At 41.4% G+C, this 17,143-nt stretch overlaps 2 protein-coding genes across 8 annotated transcripts in view; one reads left to right on the forward strand and one right to left on the reverse strand.

The window, feature by feature from the left end:
• LOC107273807 overlaps positions 1-9,424 on the reverse strand; it is a 29,632-nt gene extending 20,208 nt beyond the window's left edge. For all 3 annotated transcript variants that reach the window (XM_025091084.1, XM_025091083.1, XM_015752331.2), the window contains exons 1-3: positions 7,575-9,424; positions 6,667-6,810; positions 842-1,019 (exon numbers count right to left, since the gene is read on the reverse strand). In XM_025091084.1, the coding sequence (XP_024946852.1) occupies positions 842-1,019; positions 6,667-6,810; positions 7,575-8,397 (1,145 nt within the window). In that variant the 5' untranslated portion in view covers positions 8,398-9,424. The remainder of the gene's footprint in view (positions 1-841; positions 1,020-6,666; positions 6,811-7,574) is intronic.
• A 2,250-nt stretch (positions 9,425-11,674) lies between these two features.
• Positions 11,675-16,996, forward strand: LOC107273792 (arrestin domain-containing protein 1). Of its 5 annotated transcripts, none has more exons than XM_015752313.2 (8): positions 11,675-12,007; positions 14,691-14,822; positions 15,040-15,251; positions 15,311-15,496; positions 15,592-15,797; positions 15,900-16,217; positions 16,251-16,432; positions 16,571-16,996. In XM_015752313.2, exons 1-8 carry the CDS (start codon positions 11,893-11,895, stop codon positions 16,705-16,707), a joined length of 1,488 nt encoding a protein of 495 aa, XP_015607799.1. In that variant the 5' UTR covers positions 11,675-11,892; the 3' UTR covers positions 16,708-16,996. The 5 variants fall into 5 exon arrangements, with proteins under 5 accessions (XP_015607799.1, XP_015607798.1, XP_015607800.1 ...); XM_015752312.2 differs by having other exon boundaries at positions 11,676-12,007; positions 15,900-16,035; positions 16,069-16,432; XM_015752311.2 differs by having other exon boundaries at positions 11,677-12,007; positions 15,900-16,432.
• Positions 16,997-17,143: the final 147 nt, after the last annotated feature.

The following is a 17,143-nucleotide window of genomic DNA, read 5'->3' on the forward strand; positions in this document are numbered from 1 at the left end:
CCCCCCTCCCCCTCGCTCCCTCCAACCCCCTGTAAAACCCTCACTACTCTATCCGTTTCGTCTCCCCTTGTATCTTACAACCCCTATTTCCACTCCATTCGACGCCACCATACCCGCTGTATCAATCTAAACTCGAAGAGGGGTGGTTTAAACCACCCTTCAATTAAGGATAACGGCATTAAAATTAACTAACCGCGTTACCGCAAATCATTAGCCGCTCGTACCGTCACAACGACCACTCGAGGAGGTCGTAGAACCGGGATCGTCGTAATTACTTCATCCTCTGCTAGCCAGACAATTATCAAGTCCGTCCCGCGACGCAGCCTCCCTAATAAAATATCTAAAAAGTAGCGATTCGTTGCGCCTCGTTCTGGCGGCCAGTTCTTCCCGAGACTGATGACAAAATGATTAAGTTATTATCGAGCGAAGCCGGGAAGTACCCTCCCATCATCCCTTAAAATTGGGGATGATATTTCACTCACGGCTTACCGTGCGGATCCACCCTCGGCTATTTGCCGAACATTTTCTTTCTTTTTCCCAAGGGTCAACATAAACAATGCATCGCGTACCGAAACCCGACGATCCTACGTCCCCTTGGCGAAAGGACTTTCGAATTGGAAAATATGCAACCCCTATCAGTGCCAATAAGATTCGTCTTATTTCTGGGCCTTACGTCCGGAGCTGCCAGCAGAGTAGGTACGTGACCAGGGCTTTTTTTTTAGAAAAAGCGCCTGAGGTAATGATACAAAAATTTGTACAACCCCTCCTGCACCTGATATCATTTTTTCATTTATATATATATATATATATATATATTTTATTCCAAAAAGAAAAAACTTACCTGCTGCTGTTCACTGACGTATTGCTTCTGCTTCGTCTGGATATTATGGAGTCACCGCGATTCACAACCCCCTTGTGTGTGATGCTGAATTCCCGCAATCTGTACAGATCGTCACCGGCTCGTGGGTTATAGGCCTTTTCAGGTAAACTGTGAACTCTTGCCCTGATGTGATCCGGTACTGAAAATCAAAAAAGTAAGTAAATTGAATAAATGCAAATTCAATTGTAAAACGGGTGTTTCTGAAAACAAAAAAAAAATTGCAGTATGATGTTCCTTTGTGAGTTTTTCCGTAGGAATGGTATGAGCGAGTTAAATTCAGGTTATGCGTATGTTTTGAATCACCCGGTATATATATCCTATACGAGAAACTTTCATACCCTGATAAAAATTCTAGTCGCAATTTCAAGAGATGAATCCCGACCCGACTACAGAGCAATTCTCTACTTTTAATTCGATAACAATCAACGGTGCCGTAGTTTGCAGCCAATTAAATTCGAGCGTGCTGGTACATTTGGGAAAAAGAAAACAATTATTTCCAGAGGGAAACATTTTTGTCATCTTTTTTTTTTCCGATTTCACATTTCCCTCGCACATCGACCAGTCATATAAATTGGATAGGTATGCCCAATTGTTTTTAATTTTTTTTCTTCTTGATATAATAATAACGGCTTTCCTCTTAAATGAGAATTTTATTTCTTTCCGGTATTCAATTTTACAGCGAACATTGGAAACGACTGATTTACCATGCTGGTCGTGATTCCGCGGGAAATTCAAATCTACCTTTAACGTATCCCGAGCAATAAGATTTTACTATGCAACCATACCGGTAAATCTGATCCTATTTTCGCGATAACAGCAATAAATAAAAAATGGTACCAAAAGGTTGTACAAAAAAATATTTAAAAAATGTTTTCGTCTGATTTCAATCTACGAGTGCTTCAAAACCCCCTAACGTCAACCTGGACACGCTTAAGTCCAAAGACAAGGAGAGATCGTAGATTACAGCGGATCGCGGCATAAACACGCGAATTGATACCCAAGGGTTATTTTTCCCCTATGGCACATCTAGATAAGACCTTGGAATAAGGAAAGAGAGACAAAAATATATATATATATATATATATACACATAAAAAAGGGAAGATAGAGTTTTATATCCTAGTATATAAGCCCTTTGAGCTTTTTACCTAAAACATCAAATTTTTTATCAACGTACCACCTGAGACAAACTCTAACTCAAGCTTCTCCGAGTTTCTCGTAAAATCTTAAATAATAAAAAATTATCCCCCCGAAAAAAGGACATTTATTAAGAAAAAAGAAAAAAGAAACACCCAACATTCCCATCAACCCCAATAATCGCTAAAGAAATGTATGATCAGCGTGTTTCCAAAGTATACACAGTGTTCCCAAAAATGGTAGACGATATCCGTCTACCAGAAAAAAAAAAAAAAAAAAAAAAAAAAAAAAAAAAAAAAAAAAAAAAAAAAAAAAAAAAAACTTTCCTACCACCCCAAAATACCAAGAGTGGTGAAGAAAAAGAAGAAGAAAAAAAAACCATCCTGCGTCACGCAAAGCAGCTCGACAGTAGTTATCCCCAGTAAAAGTCGTCCACGGGTTAGACCCCCGAAGCATCAACGTTAAGGTACCGCTCGCGTATAATAAATCCCAGGATAATTAACGGGCGTTGAAATACGTTCAGCGATGTGAAAGACTCGGCGGTTAATCGCAGTCCTGCCAACTTTCGGACCAAAAAAGCACGAACGAGCAGTTTCGTGAAATTCGTGACACGTGCCAAGGTAAAAGGGCCGGGACGGCCCTTGGGAACGAGGCTTAAAGTCAATCTCAGGATTCACGAGATTTGGGGAACGAGCAGCCCGCGACGTCCGAGAGGATCTCAAAGGCGGGACCAGGTGATAAGATCAGAGCAAATAATAGAACGCAGCATCCAACGGAAGATCTATCCAAGGAGCAAGTGAATTTTGAGTTGATAAATAAAAAAAAAAATTATGAAAATTAATTATCAGCTTCCCTTGAGCGAATAGTGATGACCCATCAGCTACCCCTGACCTCCAACCCCGGTCCCACCCTTATCACCCCGTAGTCCCTATCGCTCATACGACCACCGCCACGGTCTGCTCCAAAATCAGCGAGACTGGTGGACCAGAAATTTGTATAAAAAAAAAAAAGAAAAAATATAATAAAAAATTTTTCCCAGCAAGGGACAACTGGAATCCATGACGTAAGCAAGCTGTCCCCTTTCTAAAACCTTCGATCAGATAAATACAGAACTTCCGGTACGTATACCGATGGGATCTTACGTAAACCCAGGGACATATTCATAGTCTAATAAATCTCAAAGCTTACGCATAGGAGAAGCTTCGAGCAGCAAATCCTCCTGGACCAAGGAAGCTGGCAAAGGAGTCCAGTGACGTCGGGCATCATCCGTTTCAGGGAAAAGGATTAACATTCGTATATTCGGGTTCTGGGATCCACGTGTTTCCTCGATTCGCAGATAAATTTTTCTTTCGTGAAAATTCATCAATGATTTCATCCCCTATGACGTACGCGTGTAACGTACGTCTGTCTGAGATACGAAATATCTTTTCGACAGAGTCTCCCTCTGTGTGCTCCGTTCGATTAGACGTTTTGCGAGAATGACATTTGCCGGGTTATAAATAAATATTTAAGGTATTACTGCGGACCGAAAAGGTATATGCATCGAGCACGGTCTCACAGTGGATTTAGTAGTATATACGTATATACACCGACGCCCTCTTGTCAGCCGTCGTACGAGAGATTTCGTAATAAATATCGACTTCTTTCATGTCTGTCAATAAATCCTGAGTAAAAAGTTCTTACTGAAAATCTAAAAAATTTCTAATTTTTCCTTTGCCACATACTAGCTTTTCATCGGGATTACGCGGACGAGTCAAACACAATAAAAAAAAACCATGCGCGTTTTATCGGTCAGGTATAGGGAACACGTGTTACGAGTCCTGACTTTAACTCGGAAATACTCGGTAATGGATTGGTGAATCGTGTTAAAAATTTATAGAGAGAGATGTACTGCTATACAAGTTGGACGTAAAACAAATTTCAGCTCGATTACGCGGTTTTGAGTTTACCGTAGTAATACCTTAATTGACTGATTCGGTATGTCAAGATTATTATTACCGTTGTTATTATTATTATACGCCAAGTAACGGAAGACACGACGTAACCATGGCAACGACCAAATAAAATCTCAGCGTCGTATATCATCTTCTACCTGGAAATATATTTGTGAAATTCTCCATGGATATACTATACGTGTCTATGGCTAGGTATATATGTATACACGGTATGGAAAAGCAAATAGCTTCAAATCCTTCCAATTGGTATTCATCGTGAGTACTGGGCGTCCGATGGCTGCTACCGGTGCATTAAGGGTGAATTTGTGGTAGAAAGGGTAGATAGACAGGGGGTGGTGAGTCGAGAAAATGTAAAAAAAAAAGGGATGAATTTCAAACGAGCATTCTTCAACTCCTCTGTGCATACTCGATTACTCGGCTCAGACGTACCGATTGAATATGGTTTTTGGCATAAGGATCGAACGTGCTACTAACTTCAGGGTCATTAGGTGCGTACACGATCAACGTGTGCTGCAGCCTTGGACGTGGATCGTCAAATTGTTCATTTTCAAGCGTTGTTCTTTTACTAGTTCTATTCTCTGCCACCAGAGGCACTGCCACTGTACGAATCATACAGACGAATAACTTTGGTAGTTCGAATTGGGCTTTTTTTTCTTTTATTTTTTTCCTCTCTATTCTTTGTCTCTCCGTCCGCAACGCGCACAGTCTGTACCCCGTAAAGCACAATTGCATACTTATATGCCGTATATCTATAGCTAGCGGGGTACTGTCTAATGGCTTTCCTGCTATTATGGCATACGATAGACCGCGACGCTTTTCAGAATTTCAAAGAGTATAGTCGCTGGTACATCTGTGGTAAATCCCATGGTTTTCAGCCTGACAATTTTTTCTTTTTTTAATTCAAGTACGTAGTAGGTTAGGTTATGTTAGGTTAAGAAAGTATCATTATATATGTTCTTTGGTATATGTCAACTTTGACAGCTGTCACGTGCGAGAGCTGTCAAAAATGTTATTGACAAAATCTGACAGTTGGGTTTTTCAAACTTTACAAATTATTCGAGAGCGTATATATACGCTTATCAGTATCGGTCGATCGTTGATCGAAATGTTCGCGAGGTAACAGCGGAAAAACAAAAACTTTTTTCAATTATCGAATTTTCTATGCCCGACCGCGAGTGCGAGAGAGACATACTTATTGGCGATCGGGTGCGTTAAAGAGAGACGGACGTACCGTTTTACCGATTCACGACCAGATATACACCCTTGTCGATTATTCACCGGCGCTTTGACTACCGGGTTGGATGTTTAGTAAGGGAGGAAAAATATTTTACGCAAAACGTGACTCGATCGTGAAAATAAATAATGTAACGTCGCTCGGGTCAACTATTGACCTGGAGGATGGAGGCTGAAGGATTACGAAACGGTACGTTAATGGCGGACTATATGTACGTAAATGTACCATAGAAAAAGACCGATAGGCCCGATTCTCGTTGGAATTGGAAATTAGTCCGGTTCATCAATCTTCCGTGGAAAAGGAGTGGTCGAGGATTTTGTAATGGACAGAAGAAAAAAAAAGAAGAAAAAAAGTGTGTGTGAAAAAAATTGCGCCAGAACCCCGGCAGGTCGAATGCGAAGGAAAACTAAGAAGTGGCAGGGGACGAAAAGAGTTTCTTAACGAGAGATTCTATTTAGCGTGGGGTGGATGGGGGGTCGCAGGGGGTGAAGGGTGAGGATGCCTCTTCAGAAAAAGGGAAAATTGGAGTCATGAATTTTTTTTGAAACAAATCAGTAAATATAGCTAATCTAACTGCGGGCGAGGTACGACCGACAGGGGATGATTTTTGATATCCCACATGGAATATTTTTAATTTTGCAAAAAAAAAAAATTGAAAAAAAAAATCTCTTTCTCTCTACTTGACGAGTTACCGAAACGTTTATTACGTCACGCTTGTGACTTTTAAGCTTGAAAACCCCCATGACGCTATTTGAATCTTCCGCCTGACGGGAGACGTTCGAATCGATTTTAGGGGTTGAAGTGTTTCTGGGATTTTCTCAATTCCAACGTTAATTCCCTTCGAGAACAAGGACGGAACTTTGAATTTGAATTTGTCTCTACTCGGGGAGGATGAAAGGATCCTCGGTTATCGGAGGTCGAGGGGAGGTAGCGAGAAAATGCCGGAATTAAGATACCCGCTCGACAGAGGTCGATGGATTATTTCACGAAACATCTTGCATTCGTCGAGGCTCAATGTTCCCCTTTCGCGCAAGAGTTACCCCGCCCTTAGAATAAAATTAACCTTTCGATAAATATATTATACACACGGTATAAAGTTGAAAAATAAACTCTTCTTATACATCATGATTATTCTTTCGTCTTTTTCCTGCCATCGGCTCTCATTCGTCTTCTCTTACACGTGCGATGGTCCAAAAACGTTATCTGCTCACGTATTTCCAAAAGCTACTATTTCCCTGGGGATGGTATACGGTATAACTGTACTCGAGACGATTTATGAATTACTTATATCTAGTTTAGATTAGAAAAGGGATGATCGACGAAATTACGTAAAATTGGTGGAAATCATATCCCCCCCACCACCGTCCCACAAAAAATCTCTTATACCGATTAATATCGATTATCGCATTATACATTGATTGCGATACCGATTTTTCTACGTACAAGACAAATGGAACTTACCGGGTAGCTCGAGAAAATTGGAAGTCCTTCGCTGACGTCCACGAGGATGAGCATTGAAGTTCAGAGGGCCCACATCCTCATTACTTAAATTCGAGACGTTTGATACCTGGCTGTCCCTGGATCCACGTCTGGAGGCTAGGTAGGCTGCAAATTAACGAATGGAATAAAAAATTTTTAATTTCAATAAAATAACTGTTTTTTTTTTCTATCATTCTCAAAATCTTGAAATAAGCAAATACGAAATATGGCGTTCGATAAAGAATCGAGCATGTCACGACGCTGGGGTTGTCGCGTGATAAACTTACGAAATTATATATTTAAAAAAAAAAATTGCGAATTAGGTATAAAACGCTGACATTGAAATTTCAATTTTACAAGCAAATAACTAGGGTCCCGATAATGCCTTTCGAACGATTACAGGTATAAACCTTCTGGCGTTGACGTCCGATACGCGAAACAATGAGTCATTTAATCGCCATATTTAATGAAAAGACCAGACTGCTCCGACATGAAAATTGGAGGTTTCGCTAAACAATACAAGATTCCAGCATGACGTCCATTGTCCCGCCAAAACAATGTAAGCACGAACCAAACAAAAATACACGACACAAGATAGCTGACAAAGAAGAAAATCCCCTAATTAATAAAATTTACTAAAACTTAAATATCATTGAAAATATAAAAATAAAATTTCGAAGATTATCAATAATCAATGATTTGCGGTGATATAAAAATTTTATCGATCAACATATCCGTGGATTATCAGATAACAACATACAGGCGCACGCTGAATATAAAATGTGAATATAACGTTACGGCTGGTGCCCCGTGCCAAGTTACAGGAGGTTGGTAATCGATATCAAAATGTTGACGTTAGGTTAGAATTTCTGTAAAAAAAAAAGTCTCACCCAGTCCTCCCTTCATGGAGCCTCTTCTACGCGGACTGGAAAGTATCGTAATCTCAGTCTCAGCATCCCCCAAGTCCGTGAGGTCGCTCGTGGACCGTCGAGATATATTTCTGGTAGCTTTGGTCCTTTCCGGTTTGACCTTATCGTTCAAGCATCCTTGGCTCCTGTTGAAGGCTCCGCCAATCTTCGTGACCTTGGGACTCTCGTTATCGTCCATATCGACCCGGCAACTTTTCGGCGGTCCATTGTTGTGATACTTGGACCCGGTGTCTTGGGCCTTCTTCTTGTCGACTTCCGGATACTTGGGACCGGTCGGGCTGCGTCCACTGCTCGAGGTGACAATGGTAGGCGACATGGGACTTTTCAGTCCGAAATTGAAGCAGGAGTTGCGTCTGCGGTCAAAGTGTTTCGGACTTTTTTGACCGAAGCTCAAAGAGCTCGGGGACCTGCTGGTCACGCATGGCGAAATGGGACTCTTGGGCGGGTAGCTCAGAGTCTTGCCAAAAGTCTTGTGGGGTTTGCAAAATTGAAAAACCGAATCCTTCTTCTGGCCCGGCGAGTTATAATCGTTCGGGCTCTTGGGACTCTTCGGGCCAGACGTACCCAAGTAACTTGGACTTCGGTCGACCCTCCCGAAATCTTCGAAGTCAAAATTAGTATTTGGCGTCTCGGGATAGTACTCGGATGGAAATTCGAAGACTCTCGGGGTACTCGGGGACTTGTTGAATTGGGTGGGACTTCTTTGATTTGATATTGGAAGCTGGGGCAGCTGTCTGGGACTCTTCGGTGACTTGGTATAAGGTCCTGGACTGTTTACAGCCATTTTTGAAAATTCACTTTTTCCCTTCTATTGTCACTTCTTATCTTCCACGACGTTACGTCACGCCATGTAAAATTTGAATTTGATCAATTTTATTATTTCAAAATTTCTTTATTATCCTCATTATTCCTCCCCCTCCCCCACTGCCCGCCACCCACCTCATGTCCCACCCAAGGATGATCTCGTGCAGTCAGTCGGTGTCATAAATAAAAGGCATCTTTATTAAGCTACCGTCACCCATTGTCACTCCTATCCAAATTCTCAACGTTACGGTCCCTTTTAAAGGATTAGCAATGTTAATCGGTCCAGTTTACATTACGGAATTAATCGGAGTCCCCAAGTGAATTTTAATATCCACCGCGCGACACTCCACGCGAAAACGTTTAGTACGACTTGGCCGTTGACTTTGTCATTAAATAAATACAATTTCTCATCCGCGTAAGCCCTATACCTATAGAGGTTAAGTAAACCGATAAGCGCCCTTCGATAATTGATTGAACTCCCGAACGAACAATTATAGAATAATAAACAAACAGAAGACCAGCCAATGTTCGACCCGGGTAAAAGGCGTCGCGACGCACTCGGCTTCGTCGAAATTCAGATTCCGTTAATTAACAAGCAAATAAATAGACGCTTGTACTTTACGTAATTAATTTAATTTTTTTTTTAATTCTCATACCTCTCACTGCTATGTTACAAAATACATGCGAGAGAGAAACGTTTGAGACAACAGGGCGAGTTTTCACCGCGTTAACCTGTTGATCTTTTAGTCATTGAAAAAAAATAATCAACAGATGGGTCACCCGTCGAGTAATTGTCGATGGCACTAAAAATTTTTTCACGCTCGCTTCGAATTGTGAAAAATTTTTTATTCGTTTGATAAAAATATATATATATTTTTTTTGTTGTTCTTTCCTTCAATTTACATTAAAACGCGACAACGAAAATTCACTGACTTCTGACTCTGACGGCGGTCGGCGCGTTACTGAGGGTGTAAACCACCCTGGTACTCGGCGAGTCCTCCGATTGGTCCCGGGGCTGCCAGGCGAACGGCGCGTTTCGCCGGTCTTCCGAAGCCACGCATACTCTAAGGATTCTTTCCCCGGCAGTAGGGGGTTAGGTCGTAACGTATACGAAAGGCATAAAATAATGAAAATAATAGCAGCACAGAGTCGCCACCTGTACGCAGCTGCTCGCGCACCTTAATTGCTTGGGGTACAAAGGGGTCGTCCTCGCCCTTAGTGAAAGGGTGGAAAATAATGTCCTTATATAAAAGGCAAATCCCATAGGGGGATACGGAAATTAAAATTACGATAACGCGTAATCCGTGGCCATTGATCGGATACAATTTTTCATGTTCTCTTGAATATCGTCATTTTTATCTTAACCTTATTCGGATAACGGGAATCGCGATAACACGGATTGCGGATGGGTAACTGTAGACTCGCGGGATGCGTTCGCCATGGTATCTTTATCGATTTTATAAAATTTCAGCGTTCCATACTTTTCAGTAATCTAGTCACTCTTTGTGATAATGGTATACTGTATGGGTGTATATAGAATTATAATAAATATTAGTTTAGGAGAAACGGGTCTTGTGTATACAGACTTATTTGTATAATCGGTTGATAAGGACCCCCCTCTGTAGTCAGTAGTAACTGCCAGGACCTCGCCAGACGCAGAAGGTTCCTTGCGCTTGCGTTAATGTCAACAGCGTGTTACGTCCAACAGGTAGAGTATCCTTTATGGTATACAGTACGTATTTAGATCTATCCATCATGCATATATTGACATTGGTCGAATTGAATCACGTGGAACATAATAAATAATGTATACCGAAATCAATATATGGACTACTGAAACTCTACTTGGAATAATGAAATAGAGTTCGCCATTGTTTATTTGAACATATATCAAGACGTATCTGTGAATTTGATGGCGGTGTAAAGTGATAAAGAAAAAATGTGAAACAGGTAAAAATATATATATTGACGAAATAAAAATTTTGTTTCTTGATCTTGTGCTTTACTTATTTTTCTAACCGCCGTTGAGAGATATTCGTGCAAGTGTTTGTTGGGAAAAATTCATTCTGGTTACGTGTATGAGTTTGATGTGCATAGAAATAAATTTAGATAGGGTTGATAATTATGTAGGTACTTATAGATTTGATATTGTCAGAAGCTTCTGACGTGTTACTGCGCAGGAGGCGGCGGAAGCTGCGCAGTAGAAATGGATTTACGCGAATGCGAGCGCCTGGATGCGCTTTCACAAAATTGGGACCATCTCCCGGTAGATACGACAGTATCGATCAGACAGATTGACACAGACTGGTGCTGCCTCTCGCTTATTTACCGTACGTCGATAATACCATACGAGGCATGAAGATTTCTGTTTTATCGACAGACACCGGCGATTCTCGTGGGACTGCCAAGAGGATCGAGAGGGACCTGTGATGCCGTGAGAAAAGCATCGTGACCGTTTTTGGATTTACACAGTACTTATCTACCTTTCATCGATAATCATGAGACCGATAAGCAGCATGTGGGCAAATTCTGGTCCTAATGTGATACAGTCATCCGTTCCGCAAGATCCAGTACACAAGAATTCACGCAAGAGCGACTAATTACGGATAACATAAATTAAATTTAATTAAATTACTTGACATTCCACTCGTTTTTTAGACATTTCGGCAGCCGCATTTTTACGTCATCTCGGTATGAATGTACTTGAAACATTATGTATCTGTAAGCATACGTTGTTTCACGTATGTATATAAAGTTAAATTTCTTTACAATTAAATAGCGCTAAGTGTAGTAACAAAGATTCCAAGCCACTGGTACCGTCAGTCTGAGTAATAAATATCAATTATCAGTGTAAATCAAAATTCACCGTTTCACCGTCTCGAGAAATTCGTGCCGAGAAAAAATTTATGTAAAAATCATCATCTTATAAATAGTTATTTATGTATCTTGAGCGAACCTCGCTTGTTTTCAGAGACAAAAAACAAGCGAGAGTTTCGCTCGAGTTATGTTAACAATTTTTCTGCGCGAGCGGTCGTAGCGGGCCTTCTTATTCTCCCCTCTTACACTCTCCTTCTCCTACATTGCTCCTCTCCGGCGCTGCTGCTGCCGCGTTGCAATGACAAAAGACTTCTCTACTGCGCTGCAATAACTGCTATTTCGGTGCACTAGATAGAAAACGAACAAACCTAGCGTCATTGCAGCACAGGAGCGGGAATCAATGGCTTTACACATTTACCCGACTCTGCACGATGTTCGCCCGATTACGGACGCGAGCGCTGAAAAATGATCTTTCTCTGCTGATACTAAAAAGGAGCTGCTCCTTAGTTCAGCATAAAGCCGCAGTGGCGCTAACATTCAGCACGTCGTGTTAGTTTCACACAAGAAACCGGCACGGTAGCAGACGTCACCGGTATCTGCGCTGTGATTATTTCTGCCAAATACTGAACACGAAAGAAATCAAGATCACATAGCAACAATGAGTATTGATAAATTTGATATCCAGCTCGATAAGAAAAGTTGCATCTACGAACCAGGCGAAATAATCAATGGACAAGTGTTGACGTGTTTAGAAAACCCTAAACCGGCCAGAGGTAAATAAATTAAGCATTCTAGAGAAATTGGACAATGGGAGTGCCAGGCGGCTCATAGTTTTCATTAATAGAGTACAGTAAAATAAGTACCCATTGTAGTTGGGCCGCGACCATCGTATTTTGATTTAAACGGATGGAATATATCCAATTTTTGACATTATGCTAGATGAAGTGCAATTAAGAAAATAAACTTGAAATGAGTATAATCAAATTAGTAATGACAGTGCTGCATATTTTATATTTAATTTTCATTATTAAGTAATTTGAAATCTCATGTAACGATCCAATATATCCCTGATCGGAATCTCCTTATGAATATTTTTTTATTATGCAAATCAATACGGATCGAAGCTCTTCACTTACGTAACGCATGCCATTAAAACCAACCAATATAAATTGGGATTCAAGCGGAATATCTGAACCTACTTTGACTTCCGCTATAAAAAGTGGCTACATCTACAAGTTGCCCAACTTGCCAGCTGGCGGCGCTTATTTGAACGACCTCATGAAAAAAAAGCGCCACGCCACGTGCTGCGTGCGTTTCTGCATTATCGACTGTGTTTATTTCACGAGTATAGAGACAAACGTTACTTATTTTAAGAGGAGAGGACTCTCATCCCTTATCCCTGTTCCTGAAGTCGCGCGCCTCGATATTCGCTGTAAAGCTGCCCAATGTTCTTTTCCGATAAGATCCAAACGGTAGACTTGACAATGGCGGGGTTAGGTCGCGTGGGAAATTTGAAATAAGTGACGCTCGACTGCGCGACACACACTTTTCTTTTTAGGTATATGTACATTATTTTTTAGGCAAAATAATTAGCATTGACTTCATTCGAAACTCCTAGCCGTTTTTGATTATCTGATCCTAAACTTACATATATGTTAAAGTGGAACGTCCTTTTTTCAATTAAAAATGTACTCTGTAACTTCCTTCCGGTGTATAGATAAGATGTAAATAAAGAACCAGGGTTACTCTCCAGTATCCGTAAAAGTATAATCTTAGATGCTTTGCTAAGAAGATATTAACTGTCTTTGCTATTTTATTATACGTTGCCACTGCAATAGGCATCACTTGTGTGCTTTTGGAACACATGGTCTTATAGGCGCAGTTTCTATTTAACATTGTCGATGATATCCTGGTCTGTCCTTGGATAGTTGTATCAAATTCCTTGTACAGTAACTAAATAATTGAATCACCAGTCAGCTGATTATCTCATTAACTGTTAAGTTTATCAAAAAACGTTTCATGTGTAAGTTGTACATTTTTTACCAAAGATTTTTTTAGTAAAAACAAAAATGTACGATTCCATTTTAAAAACCTGGTTTATCATCACTTATGATGCTGAACCAGATAAAATAATTTATTCATGTGTCCCTGTCTGATTCATGCAACTTTTGTAGGATACATTTTTGAATCGAACCATCAAGCTGGACTGAAAACTTAATGCGTACTTTAAGATGGGACACCCTGTATATATAAATTGTACTGCATTTTCTCAACTCGACACCTATAACGTAAAATCGAGAATTAACCTACGTCTCCTCTTGGCCCATGAATCCGCATGCCAGCCAGTTCTTGTGCTGATCATCGGTTTCGCGTAAAATCGGCAAATGCAACCGGATGCAAGAACGGGAGCGAACGGTTACGGAAACGCACGGTCGCTCAGGCTGCTAGGTCGAAGTAGAGATAATCGGAGTAAGCGTAATGTACCAAAAACAGAGAGCAATTGTTCGAGAACGTACCAGAACGAACCGGAGCTGTAAAATCGAAATCCCTCCACTAATTGAAAAATTGGGAGAACTCACCGGAGCTGGGTCAGCTGATCCGTGGAGGCCGAGAACTGCATCCAGGTGACACCTCAGGTGGGCACTGCACTATAGCACAACACTGCACCTCCGAAACAGACGCAGAAAATCCCATAGATTTTCATATAGCGAGAGCAACGCGAGAACTTTCTATACCGAACAGAAAACACAGGTAGGAAAATGATAAACAAACAGCCCGGGAGCGCGAGGCACACCGATCGGTGTCCCAAGACAGACTGACATTGACAACAGTCAGATTCGAGAACTAACAATTCCGATTGGTCGAGATCCTTATAGCCGATAACTCTTATCCTTTCCCTCGATTCGTCCCTTTAAACCAAATCGAGATGATGTCTTAGCGAATCGGTACGTAACTCTTGGAGATCCTCCACAGCCGCTTCCCCAGGACCCCGAGCTACAGCTGAGCTCCAAATCCTGAACCTGGGTCAGGGGCTTCCTCCATTCCTCCCCTGCACTTAACCTAACCAAAACTCTATATCCGCCCTATGCCCATCTCCAGCGGGGCGCCGGTACCTGAGCCGGACCTCTGCCGGTAACGTAGAGACGTCTCCCTCGGGTCCTCTCCTCTGCCGGGTAACTCGGTACGTCGAGACTACCTCCCCATGGCAGATTCGAGCACCTCGATCTCCAACCAGCAGTAAAAAATCTTTCCAAGATCATTCACGTAACTGTACGAATCAGTCCGAGAGCGTAGCTTCTGATGAGGTTGCCGACTCGAAGGGACCCAGAAAGCTTGAACGTTATCTGAATCGATAGCAGGAGTCGCCATGTGACTGTGAGTCGAAAAATCACGCCACAAAAAAAATATATATATATACGTACGTGATATAATAATTACATTACCCTCGAAATTTAGGTCTAAAGATAAAGATAAAAGGTAAATGCCATGTTCAATGGCGTCGGAACGGAAGTAAGGCATCCAGCAAAATTGTCAGTGGGTCTGAGCGCTACATAGATTTGACGGAATATTTGATTGGCTGTGCAGACGGTGAGTCGTGACGATTATTGGATCGATAAGAAGACACTGAGATAAATCATGTGCATCGACGGAGTACCGTCTGGTCCACGTGAGAATTGACGTTATAAAATTTATATTAATATTTTGAACTTTCCCGACTGCATGAAAATCCTCAGCTGGCCTTTGCCCGATTTCCAGATACTCCGCCTTAAGATATGAGTGGCGTCTTATTAATTTTTTTTTTAAGGTTCCTACATGAAGTTGCCTGCTGGCGAGCAGTCCTATCCGTTCAGTTTTCAACTGCCGGAAACAATTCCTGTCAGTTTCGAGCATAAGTACGGAAGCGTGATATACACTTTGAAAGCAGCCATGGATCTCCCATTGAGCATTGATCCCACAGTAACCAAAAGATTTACCGTGGTATCGAATTTGGATTTGAACAATGTGCCCGAGGCAAGGGTAAGTTTTAGTGAGAGTTGTTTAATATTTTTGAACGTTTGGCGGAAAATTTGAAACAGAGAGAAATACACGACGAGCGCACTATCCCCTTCTCCAACATCTTTTGCTGCTCAGTGGGAGAAATAGACATGCTACTAACGTTGCCAGTGAGGGGATACGTTGCTGGACAAAATATCGAAGCCAAAGTGTGCTTCGATAACAAATCGGAGGTGGAAATTGATGAAATCAAATTGAATTTTATACAGGTGAATGGTAACTTTGCTAAATACAGTTTTTAATATAATTCATGATGAACGCCATTTTTTTCAATCAAAATACCCATATATATGTATACGTGCAGACGATAACGTTTAAAGTACCAAGCGGGAGCCAAAAAAAAATAGAGAAAAACATTCTGGGGAATAAGACGCTGTATGGACCATTTGGTCAAAGTGGTGAATATGACGCGAGTATCTTGGTACGATCGGTACCAGTATCTTACTTCCCCTGCTGCAAACTGATCGACATTGACTACGACATCAATGTAAAATACGTCATTTCCGGTTGGTAAGTGAGGAGTCGTTACATTGTAAAAAGAAAATAATTTAGCCGAATAATTTTTCACGATAAGTCAACAGTTGATCGTCCAATTCTTTTTTTTTCGTACAGCCACTACAACGTATCTAATAACTATCCAATATTCATTGGAACGATCCCATTGATCTCTGCTCAGTCCAAATGGTCAACAGCATCGGTACCAGTTGAAGCCACAGAACCAATCGCGCCATGCCCACCGGGACCGGAAGTGCCAATCGCGCCATACCCACCGGGACCGGAAGTGCCAATCGCGCCATGCCCGCCGGGACCGGAAGTGCCAATCGCGCCATGCCCGCCGGAACCGGAAATACCAAACGCGCCATACCCACCGGAACCGGAAGTGCCAATTGCGACATACCCGCCGGAACAGGAAGTGCCATTTGCGCCATGCCCACCAGAACCAAAAGTGCCAATTGCGCCATACCCACCGGGACCAGTTGATCGACCGATGCCAATAAATTGTCAACCGATGCCTCAAAACTATAAGCTTGAATTCGAAAATTATAAACCAGGAGCAGGAAAGCCAGTGACCGGAATGCCATTTGTGGTCCCAGTGCCAGGGCCCAGCACTCAACCAATTGGTTTTGTTGTTCCACCAGAACTCCGTGAGTCCCATTTTTAACTGCTGAACGTTCGCCTTCCTCATGCATAGATATGTGTTATATATGCGATAATAATAATAAGAATGCATACGTCACATATCAATGCATATCAATATGCATCCAACATATCAATCATTTCAGCACCACCTTCGTACGAGGATTGCAGCAGGGAGTCTCATCCGGTGGATCAGAAACAAGAATCAAATTCTGATGCTGATGTGAAGCAGCCATTGATTCCACCGTATCCATTGGACAACCTTCCATACAAGAACAACTGATTGCCGATTGTGTACATTACCTTTTAATTTACTTACTTGACTTCCGACTGCTGTTCGCAATATTCGCAATAGTTCGCAATAGTTCGTTCGTTCGCAAATTTTATGCCTTTACACTTCATTTTTTTACCATTTTTTATTACGTATCTTAGTTATAAGATGATCGTAACTTTTATAAGAATTCTTCGATACCATACTGGTACGAAGTTCTCCACTGCCTTTGTCACCCTTAAGGTGACCGATTAATTGCCTTGTCGATAACCACCTAAGATCACTGTACGTGCATAGGCGAGGACTATGGAAAAAGAAAAGAATGACTATGATCTAAAAATTAAATAATTATAAACAATCCTGAAATCGCAGTTATAATATACTTAGACTAAAAAAGGGACGATTAAACCAGTGAAAAGGTACAGGGAGAATCCCAATATTATTATAT

Source organism: Cephus cinctus, unplaced genomic scaffold (genome assembly GCF_000341935.2).
Source record: "Cephus cinctus unplaced genomic scaffold, Ccin1 Ccin1_scaffold1843, whole genome shotgun sequence".
NCBI classification, from domain to species: Eukaryota; Metazoa; Arthropoda; class Insecta; order Hymenoptera; family Cephidae; genus Cephus; species Cephus cinctus.

Coding starts and splice junctions, on each gene's coding strand:
- LOC107273792 (XM_015752311.2), top strand. CDS start 11,893: ATGAGTATTGATAAATTTGATATCCAGCTCGATAAGAAAAGTTGCATC. Junction 14,823..15,039: donor TTTGATTGGCTGTGCAGACG/GTGAGTCGTGAC, acceptor TTTTTTTTTAAG/GTTCCTACATGAAGTTGCCT. Junction 15,252..15,310: donor ACAATGTGCCCGAGGCAAGG/GTAAGTTTTAGT, acceptor AATTTGAAACAG/AGAGAAATACACGACGAGCG.